At 40.9% G+C, this 11,317-nt stretch overlaps 2 protein-coding genes across 2 annotated transcripts; both read right to left on the reverse strand.

The window, feature by feature from the left end:
- Positions 1-1,727: 1,727 nt before the first annotated feature.
- LOC121796924 lies at positions 1,728-4,703 on the reverse strand. Its single transcript, XM_042195687.1, has one exon. The coding sequence runs from the start codon at positions 4,701-4,703 to the stop codon at positions 1,728-1,730; it is 2,976 nt and encodes a 991-aa protein (XP_042051621.1).
- A 1,872-nt stretch (positions 4,704-6,575) lies between these two features.
- Positions 6,576-10,990, reverse strand: LOC121795820 (protein STRICTOSIDINE SYNTHASE-LIKE 2-like). Its single transcript, XM_042194440.1, has 3 exons — positions 10,581-10,990; positions 8,421-8,678; positions 6,576-7,166 (listed from the first exon to the last, which is right to left on the reverse strand). Exons 1-3 carry the CDS (start codon positions 10,952-10,954, stop codon positions 6,599-6,601), a joined length of 1,200 nt encoding a protein of 399 aa, XP_042050374.1. The 5' UTR covers positions 10,955-10,990; the 3' UTR covers positions 6,576-6,598.
- Between the last annotated feature and the right edge of the window lie 327 nt (positions 10,991-11,317).

Consider the following 11,317-nt stretch of genomic DNA (forward strand, 5'->3'; position numbering starts at 1 on the left):
CGGTTCCGGTTCGGAACCGCTGGTGACGATTCCGGGCCGGTTCAGCCCGGCCGGTTCGGTTTGGTGATGTCTAGCGATGACCCTTCTGCCGTGCGTACTCCTTCCTCCAACGTTGAGTCCCTATCAACTCCCCCATTGACGAGAGCCATCTTGTCCTCAAGGTGAAGGTCAGGAAAATGTTCCTTAATCAAAGCAGCTGATTCCCATGAATGCGTAACGCCGCCATTCGATGACCAACCAACCGACCACTGCTCCTGCGGAATGCCATTCACCAACACCGTGCGGGACTCAGAGGCGCACATCGGAGTGTCATAGGGATCGCTACACCGAAAAGAAGCCGGCAGGTCCATTGTCGCCGAAATAGACGGCACGAACTTCTTCAACAAAGAAACGTGAAAAACATTATGGATCCTGCTTTCTGCTGGTAAGAGCAGACGATACGCCACTCTGCCCACATGCTCGGTGATCTCGTAGGGACCAAAATAACGCCGAGCCAGCTTGTTTGATAATGGTTTGCTGACAAAAAGATGGCGGTACGGCTGGAGCTTCAGTAACACGCGGTCACCCACATTAAACTCGATGTCCCGACGATGGCGATTTGAAAATTCCGCCATAGAATCCTGCGCACGGGCAATGCGCCTCTTCAAGGTCTGCAGCGTTTCCTGCCTCTCGTACAGCAATTCCTCCACTGCTGTGTTGTGCGATGGCCGTGGGTATGTCGCAAAAAGGTTGGGCGGCTCCCGCCCATACAACGCGTGGAAAGGTGACATTTCTATGCTCGTGTTCACGCTACAGTTAAGTGCTAAGTCCGCCCAGGGAAGCAGCGCCAACCACCGTGCGGGGCGATTAAATGTGAAAGCCCGCAAGTACTGCTCCAAAGCTCTATTAGTAACCTCCGATTGGCCGTCGGTTTGAGGGTGATAGGCCGTCGTGAACTGCAACTTTGTGCCACTAAGCTTCAATAGCTCATCCCAGAAATCACTCATGAAAATAGAGTCACGGTCGGATAATAATTTAGCAGGAAAACCATGTAATTTTACCACCGTGTCAACAAACAGCCGGGCGACGCGGGGGGCATCAAAGCCCGGTTTCAACGTGCCAAAGTGGGCGTATTTCGACAATCGGTCGACGACCACCATGACGGCCGTATAACCCTGCGAAGGAGGAAGTCCAACAATGAAATCCATGGATGCCGCCTCCCACACCATACCCGGAATAGGCAATGGTTGAATAAGGCCGTTGGGCTTATCTCGCACATATTTTGTTGCCTGACAAGTGAAGCAGGCTGCCACGTACTCACGCACGTCGCGACGGAGGCCTGCCCAACAGAAAACAGCGGAAACACGAGCGAGGGTCCTGCGCTCTGCGGGGTGGCCGGCGGCAGGCGAGTCGTGACACTCACCGAGGATAGCTGTCCGTGTAAGAGAATCTCGGCTGAGATATAACCGTCTTTTGAAATATAGCAATCCATCCACGACCGAGATGTTAAGTGGGGCGGTGCCGGCGGTAATCGCCTGATGCAAAGCAAGCAGATCCGGAAGCTGCTCATTCTCGCGCCGAATCGTCTCGAGAACCGCTGGAATTGGGCGAGCATACAACGAAAATAACTTTGCTGTGGAATCTGTGTTGTCATCATCGCGGCGGGACAAGGCGTCTGCCACTTTATTCGATGCTCCCGACTTGTACTCAATCGTAAATTTAAACCCCATGAGTTTGCGGACATAAAATTATTGATCCGGTGTTTGCACTACTTGAGAGAGAAGGTCCTTCAAACTTCGCTGATCACTGCGAATTATGAACTCCCGACCCAACAGATATTGCCGCCATTTTTGTACCGCCTCAACAATAGCGTAAAGTTCTTTATGGTATGTAGACGCGATGCGACGACGCGGCCCCAACTTCTTACTAAAGTAGGCGACGGGGTGCCCCTGCTGCATAAGCACCGCCCCGATGCCGAAGTCGGATGCATCCGTTTCAATTACAAAAGGCAAGGAAAAATTTGGGAGACGGAGGACTGGGGTGGAGCTCATTGCCTCCTTGAGGGCTGTGAAACTCGCTGCCGCCGCCTCACTCCAAATAAAGGAGTCCTTCTTGAGCAGTTCCGTCACTGGGGCTGCAATAACCGAATAATTTTGCACAAATCGTCGATAGTACCCCGTGAACCCGAGAAAACCCCGCAGACGTCTGATATTGGTTGGCGGTGGCCAGGCCATCATGGCCTCGATTTTTGCTGGGTCGACCTGCAATTCCCCAGCAGATAGAATATGGCCCAGATAATCAATCGTCGATACACCAAATGCACATTTTGACTTCTTGATAAAGAATGAGTTGTCCCTGAGAATCGATAGAACCTCACGTAGGTGATTCCTGTGTTCCTCTGCAGAGTTGTTGTAAACCAATATATCATCAAAAAGTACGATCACGAACTGACGGAGAAACGGTTTAAAGATACCGTTCATCGCCGCCTGGAAAGTGGACGGCGCATTTGTCAAGCCGAACGGCATCACTAAGAACTCAAAGTGGTCATCATGGGTGCGAAATGCCGTCTTGTGGATATCGTTGACATGCATCCTGATTTGGTGATACCCCGAACGAAGGTCCAGTTTCGAGAAAATCACCGCTGCGTGGAGCTCATCAAACAGCTCGTCTGCAGTAGGTATAGGAAAGTGATCCGGAGTAGTTGCTGGGTTTAGGGCGCGGTAGTCCACACAGAACCGAAACGTGCCGTCTTTCTTACGAACCAAGAGAACCGGTGTACTAAAAGGGCTTGTACTATGTTGTATAACCCCCTGAGAGAGCATCTCCTTCACTTGGCGCTCAATTTCTGCTTTCTGAAAATGCGGGTAGCGGTATGGTCGAACGTTGATTGGTTTGGTCGACTGAGGTATGTGAATTCGGTGATCCCAGCAGCGGGCAGGTGGTAATCCAGCCGGTACCTCAAACACATCAGCAACTTGACCCAGAACTGACATCAGTGCGGGATCGATGGTGGCCTGGGGTGCGAGGTCCCCTGTCTGATCTGGACCCAGCGGAATGATTTCAAATAATTCCGACTCGCTATCCTGGCTGATAAGCAAAAATAGGCTGTTGTAGGAGATTTGCCTGGGCGGTTTGTCCTCGCCTGTCAGAATAACCCGCGACTGGTTCCATAAAAATTCCATGGTCAGATTGCGGAAATCCAAAGTCACCTTGCCCAATTCCTGTAACCATTGGACGCCCAAAATGACGTCGGGACCTTCGACCTGCAGCAGAAACAGATCGATGTCGAAGCGATTACCCTGTAGAGAAATAGGGGTGTTGAGGCTCACATAATCGCATCGCAACGAAGCACCGTTGCCGACAAAAACCCGAAATGGAGAAATAGTATGCAATGAAAGACTTAGCTGTTCGGCGACGGCGGGTTTGATGAAATTATGTGTGCTGCCGCCATGGATCAACACGGACACCGGAGCCTCATATATCATGCCAGTAATTCGGATTGAACGGGGTCGGAGCTTGGGGCCAATAACCAGAATGCGGGATACATCGCCCGAGATTACCATATTTTCAGCCTTCTCGCCGTCCAGAGACTCCTCCTCGTCATGCTCTGGGTCGCCTTCCTCATCCTCGCCCATAAGGGCATAAAACTTCTTGCTACAAACGTGCGAACGCGAGTACGGTTCCGGGCAATACCAACACAGACCTCGTTTTGTCCGGTCCGCTCGCTCCGCCGCTGAAACGCGGACCACATGGTAATCAGAAGGAGCTTGTGCTTCGCGTTGTTGCTTCTGGTATGGATTAGGCAAGCGAATAGGATCAGGCTGCTTCGGGGATGGGCTCTGAGGTTTCTGGTATTTTTTGCCATCGCGAGGCTGCCAAGCCGAACGCGATCCAGATGATTGGCTGGTGTGAGAGGCAGTGTGACACGCAGCAAGTTGCTGCGCAAGAGAGATTGCGTCGCTGAGGGATGCGGGACGGCGAATCAGTAATTCATGCTTGAGGGGTGCGGACAACCCAGCAACAAATAATGATGTTAGAGTGTCGTCGCCCACGTGGGTCACCTTCCGTAACATGGGTTCGAACTCGGCTAGATATGACTCCAACGATCCCTTCTGGCGTAGGGTAGCCAAACGACCCACATAATCTTCATACAAATCGGGGTCGAAGCGCCGTTTGACGTCGAGCAAGAACTCATCCCAACCTCGGTCCTTATTGTTAGATTCCCACCACTCAAACCATTCCTCCGCCGCATCATCCAGAAGGAACTCCGTCAGATACAAACGGTCAGATAACGATGTGAAAGTATGATTATAAAATTTCTGAATTTTCTTGATCCATAAAACCACGCCATCACCATTGAATCGGGGTGGATCCATCTTCAACTTCGGCCAAGAATCCTGATTAAACCCCACCGGCTTGATCGTGTGCGAGGGCGGTAATTTCCAGCCACGGGGCGGCGTCGCCGACGACATTTGCGTCGCGGCATCGGGTGGCTTTTTCCCCAGATTTTCGACGGCCGTTAGCAGGCGCGTCATGTGATCATCCATGCTCTTATTCCACTGTGTCTGTTGTCGTTCGAAGGCTTCCTGAGCGAAGTGGTTCGATTGGATCTTCTTTTCATCTCTGGCGATGCGGACTTTGATATCGAACATGGTCTGGCCCAATTCTTCAAGGGTGTAGGCAAGAGAAGGGTCTCCACCGGTGTAGACGTCGTCGGGTGCCATAATAGGCTGAACGATGGTGGTGATGGAGAAAAACGGGGGAAGAGAAGCGCAATGAAGCACCAGTTGATAGGATCCAAGATCCTATCGGCGGTGGAGAATTGATAAACGTGAACTTCCCTAGTTGAAGTGCTAGGGTTTGAGAGAATTAGGGTTGAGACAATAAGATAAATTTTATAACTTATTTCTCAAGACTCGATCTGGGAATTCTATAATATATAGAATTCCCCCTACTTGATTCGGACTTACGATTCGGGAAAGAATCAAGAAGAAAACCCGAAAAGATTTGACTCTATCTATCTAAGCAATTAACGTTATTTAAGGAAAACAATAATATCTCTAGAAGCAAAAATAAAAGCAAATAAACTCTTCTAATTATCTTGGCACGAAGTCCCCGTACTTGCTGGGCCGAGGTGCGTTGCGCTTCGGGCGTTCCTCTCTCGGCGGAACTAGCTTCTTCGTGGGCTTGGACTTGATGTTGGGCTCGTTAGTTTGGGCTCTGGCCTGCTCCACGCTTGGCGACGGCCCTTCTGCCGTGCGTACTCCTTCCTCCAACGTTGAGTCCCTATCAATCTCTCACTTTTTTAATAATTATCTCTTAATGCATGCTAAATTATCTATTGTTATTTATACTTTTATTTTATCATTTCATTTGCAGCCGCCGCATACTGACGTACAATGATGGAAATACACCTGTTTGAACATATATATTTCGACTTTTTGAGAGTGTTGATTGAAAATATTAGCTACCCAAAACAAATACTACTACACTTAACAACATTAATAGTGTAGTACAAGTATAAATTTGTATATAAAACTCCAAATCAACGCATATTATAAATAGAAAATCTGAATTTTTTTATAGCCAGAAAATTGAGACCAAATTGTTTTTTACAACTTTTACAACTGGTTTTTTAGTTCCAGAAAGGCCAAAATTTAACTAAATTTTTTTAACCTTACTATAATAATGCAATCTCGATCACATCACTAGTAATAATTGCGACTTCTGGATTAAAAATATCATCATGCATAAAATTTGTTTATCATACCTTGTTACATGTACACTTGGATCAATCCAAAAGCAGGGCATAATAAACAAAGGAGGAGGATACAAAATACACATGAAGTGATATAGTCACCTGCGATAATACAATGAGTTGTCTTTTATACTATAATACTTCCTTTAGTTGTCTTTCACTAATTTAACACGGATTTTAAAAATATAAAATATTATTCTTATATTTATATATTCATTATTAGAATATGATGTCCCTCGTTAACAGTCATTGGAATATTGATTATGCATATATACAATGACCTAAACATTGTCGATATACTATAATTTTGTAAAGGTGAAAGAAAAGATAAAATCAGAAATATGTGGTGTTGATTCAAAATTCAAATATATTTTTCACGAGAGGCCGCAGACAGAGGAAAATTGATAGGGTTGAATAATTAATGGATGAAAGGCCTCTACATATATTTGTGGAACAAGTGTTTTGGGGACCCTCCAGCCATGTATTAAAATTAGAGGCTTGTATACTCAATCGTTCAAACAATTTTCTTGACATCGACAGTGTTTGATTGCCAATTTCCTATATCATATTTCAGTTACACTCCTACTATTTTTGCATATTAATAATAATTTAGTTGGTGAGGTTTGTTATTGCCCTTGTGGTGATAGCTGAATTTATTAATAGCAAAATCATATAGTACTAGTAAAAAACAACCGAACTTGACCAAATATTAGGCCACTATTCATGTTTATTACCCAATTTAAATATAAAATTTAAAGTCAAATATTGTTTTCAGTTACAACTATTTGGACAAAATTGTGTTGGTAATAAAGTTGGAATAAAAACCGAGACAAGTATATGCAATCAATCCACAATGATTATTCATATAAAGTTGTTAGAATTAGGAATTGTGTGAGAGAGAGAAAATGGCTTGATAACAGATCCTATCCACAAAGAGCCATTTTCCTCATGCACTTCGCTAACCTCTTTCCATTTCCTAAACTCCAACACATCCACCACGTTCCCATTCCTATCCAATCTAATCCCCATCCCTCTACCACTAGGCCAATATGCGCATATCTTCGTAACATCCAATGGCACATACCTAACTACGGCCTTTCCGATCCAAGGGTTGGAAATGAGCCATCGCACTAGCTTCCCTCTTCGGGAATTGATCCCCACCCAAAATTCGCCATTTCTATTCCTCTTTATATTGTCCGGGAATCCGAGGAACTCTGTCACTACCTCCAGGTTCCCGGTTTTGAGCCACAACTTGTATAATTTGCAAGTTGTGGTCTCTACAAAAAGGAGGAAATCGCCATTTTTGCTCAATGCGACGCCGTTTGGAAACTTGAGCTTGTCCACGAGGACACTGGTTTTTCTTGTTCGGGGGTCGAATTTCATCACCCTTCCACTGTCGTCGCCGCTCATGATCGCCGAAACAAACTTCCTGCATGTAGATCTCATTTATATTAAAAAAACAATAACTAAAAACACATTCATACCCAAATCTAATTTTATTAATTAATGTTTGTTTAGATTTTCTCAAAGTTGTTGAGTCGTATTCATTTTCGGGCCGTCCCAAGATAGTTGAGTCATTCCATTTTTTGCAAAAAAAACCTTATTTTCTCTTATATTTTAGGGATATTGGCACCTAATATCATGAAACTTTAAAAAAGTTGAGTTTTTCTCACGAACTTTGAAATTGGCAAATAATATCACGAACTTTAACCCGAGTTTCTTATTTCTCACCAGTGAAAAAATTCCGGCTATATCAATAGATTGAAGAACAAATTTGTAGGGTGTGCTTTAAGAAAAACTATTCTCAAAGATTGAAAATCTTGAAACTCTCGAAGTTGTTGTCGTTAAATTAAGAAAAAAGTCCGTATCATAATATTATTTGCCGGAATTCTTTCTTTCGTGGAATATAACAAACTCGGGATAAAGTTCGCGATATTATTTGTCAATTTTAAAGTTCGTGAGAAAAACTCAACTTTTTAAAAGTTCCATGATATTAGGTTAGGTGCATTATCCCTATATTTTATTCTAAATCCTACTTTTATCATTTAAACATTGATTTGTTAAATCTCATGACGGAAAGAAATGCTTCAACTTGGAAGGTAAGGAGTGGTATACAAGTACGTTCATGCGATGCGACATATGTACTTATTGACTCTTGATAGTACAGAATTAATTCCTTCTTTATAAGGTTTCATCCCACAAAATTCTTCTCCTTTTTTTCCGAATGTAAAAGTGCAAATGGCATATATACTTACCTTTATACCCACTGGTCTGGATTATATATTCTGAAAAAATGCATCTATTATAGCTACACGCCAATTAGTAAAATATAAAATGATACCTCATCTATTATTTTACTACTACTAAAGAAAGTTGTAAAATATTTAAGTTCCCAATTCGAGGCCAGTGGATTTGGATGAAATGAAAAAAGGGTAACGGTATGCTTGTATGCTGACACCAACCAAATATGGTCTTTGTTTGGGCACACACTTTACTTATCAGTTATCACTACACTCCTCCATCTTATCTAAATCTTTTTCCTCTCCTTTCTTTTTCATTGACATGGGTTGCATTTTGATCCAATATCTCACCTTTTAATTTTATTCAGTTCTTCCAATTTTTATGCAATAGTTTAATTTGATATTATCAGAATCATTTAGGGTTTATGTAAATGTTTGTTTACCTTCTTTGAAACCTGGTACTGCTGTCACTAAAATAGACGACTCCAGTGGCCTGGTCAACGTCGACAGAATTGGTGAAGCCCAAATTAACTCCGTTGACCTGGGTAACTACTGGGGTAGAAAGCCCACCATTTGGGCCCACATAAAGTAGGCCCATATAGGCATCCGCGATGTACAGCCCGCCCGTTTTCTCATCGAATCGGAGCCCCAACGGCCTCCCACAAATGTGCTCCCTTTCAATACCACCAACGCATCCAACCCTACTTACCAAAGAATATATTATTATTAGCCATTTTCAAATGATAAAGACTTATGTTTATAGCATAAAGTTTGGTGTATAATGCAACGTTTTATTAATTTGTTAGCCAGTTCTGCCTATAATTTAATTTGAATTCTCTCACATTCGATCATAATCTAGTTATATTATATTTAAATACCATAAAATAAGAAATTATATGCTCCATGAATTATTATATTGGGAATAATTTGAGGCACGGCACGCGTATCTCAATTGTGAACATCGAAGTGTGTTAAAGCTGGTAATAAATGGACCATTATTTAGAATGTATGGACGTATTTGATTTGTCTTTTTCCAATCATATTACTTCCTTTTAATCGGCACAAGTTTTAAAATTATTAGTATAAAAATATCAAAAAATATAATGAGTGAACATAATTAATGAAATATTAATTTTATGGAGTATTTAAATATGATTAAAAAGTTAAATGAAATGTGTGCTCTTTACTAAATATTGTAAAAATAAAGTACTACTGGCATACATACAAAATAGCAAAAGTGAATGAGATATTTATTTACACATGTACTGAGCTGAGCACCACCCAGCAAAAATTGACAAAATGCTAACCTATTAATGTTGGGGTTGTTTAAATAATTTTTCACACATTTTTTTTATAAATTTGAAACAAAATTATACTACATTTAACTACAAATATATGTTTACCCTTACAAAAAAGGTACGGAAGTAAGTTTACAAGACAATTCACAATTTCCATTTTTAGACATTATTTTATGAACTCCTAAATCAAAACAAACATTGAACAACAAGAAAAGGTAACGAAAAAAAAACGAGTAAGATAAGTATGGGGCCATGTAGACTAAATGACGTACCTAAAAATTAAAATAAGGTGTTAGAAATCCAACACAATATTTGTGGATATCAATAAAATAACCACATGTATATGTAACATATAGTATATTATAACAATAAATTTATAGTTTTTAATTTAGTTGAGATCAAACAAATTTATTACTGTCAAGCCCTTCATTTTCTCTATATCACTATTTATTATAGCTTGAAAATGTTCTGGTTTCTTCGGTGGATTTCCCTCGATTAAATTAAAAAACCAAAAAACTTGCAATATCACAAATGATGTTTTATTCATCCGAATCCAATCTCTGAATAGTGAGTAAAGTTTATTTATGCCTAATAACTGAACCTCTTCTTTGGTCCCCTATAGCTACAATGCCTTTAATATTTATTTTTGAATCCGGCCATCGTCTTAAATTAATGAATCTTTCTTTTCCATTTCTGATTCTGATTCTGATTCCTACCTACATGAGGAAAAAAATATAGATTTATTTAATAAATATTAGTATAATAAATTATAAATTGAATGAGGAGTAATATTATTTATAGTATATATTAAATAAATTAATAGAGATTTCCATTACGTTTATATAAGTATATGTTAAAATCAAATGTTATAACCTAAATAATTAAAGAACGATGAGTATATACAATAGAAAAATACTACTACAATTATATAATAGATTTAAATTAGGCAGTTCTAGAAGGTACATTGTCGATCGAAAATTATACCAAAAGTATTTTAGTTACGACGTCATAAATCCTCACTAATGTAGTCATAAACTAGAGTAATAAATTAGTGATTTGGGGTTATTAACTAAGTAATCAATTTGTAAAATAAAAGATGCCATTATCAGTATCAATCCCTTTATATAGTTATGCATCACAGATAACCGAATATACTTGATGAGTATCGTAATCACCAAATACAGAAAACGAAATTAAACCGTTTTGGTTAATTCGCTTCATGCACATATTAATTTACGTTATTAATTAATCATGATATTATAATAGTATAAAAAAAAGAAAAGGAAAGAGTTAATTAATTATTACCTCTCCGGCGATGTGACGGCGAAGTCCACCCAGCGGCTTTCATTAGCCTGCCACCGGATAATCCTACCATCGGAGACTCCGGTGTAGGGCCCGCCGCCGCCCCCATCGAAGTCGAAGCTCTCCGGGCCCACAGCGCCGCCAGGCATTCGCATAACGACGGCGTCTTGAAATTTGATGGTCTCGTTATCATTAAAGTATTGTTGGTGGAGAATATCGGGGTATTCAGAATTGAAATAGAGTAACGAAATGGAGATGAGAAGAGCTAAAAATGCAGTGGAGAGTATGAGCTTTGTAGTCATGGCTTTGGCCTGAAATACCATTGGAACACTCATGATTTGGAGAAGTAGTGCTGAAAAAAATTGGATTTTATTCATGTAATTAGCTGTTTTTTGGCAGAGCTATTTGTTGCGTCTTGGGCTGTGTGGTAGCCTTTTTATGTGGTCACTTTTATTTATTTAATTTAATTTAAATATCTACACTTAATAATGCATCAAAACTTTTACATTGTTCTCATTCTCTTCATAACTTAATATCTGCGGCTGGTGATATCTATAAAATCATTATTAAATCCCAACTTTTGGAATAATTATAAAATCAAACAAGTCTAATAGTATCTTTTTTGTTTGATTTCGAGTTGATGGCTAATAGTATATAGGGCGATGGCGTTACAAACCTAAAAACCAGAACTACTGCACTCTAAAATTCGGTATTAAAACCTAATCAACTAACCATACTTA

The sequence above is a fragment of the Salvia splendens genome, chromosome 3, assembly GCF_004379255.2.
Source record: "Salvia splendens isolate huo1 chromosome 3, SspV2, whole genome shotgun sequence".
In the NCBI taxonomy this organism is placed as follows: domain Eukaryota; kingdom Viridiplantae; phylum Streptophyta; class Magnoliopsida; order Lamiales; family Lamiaceae; genus Salvia; species Salvia splendens.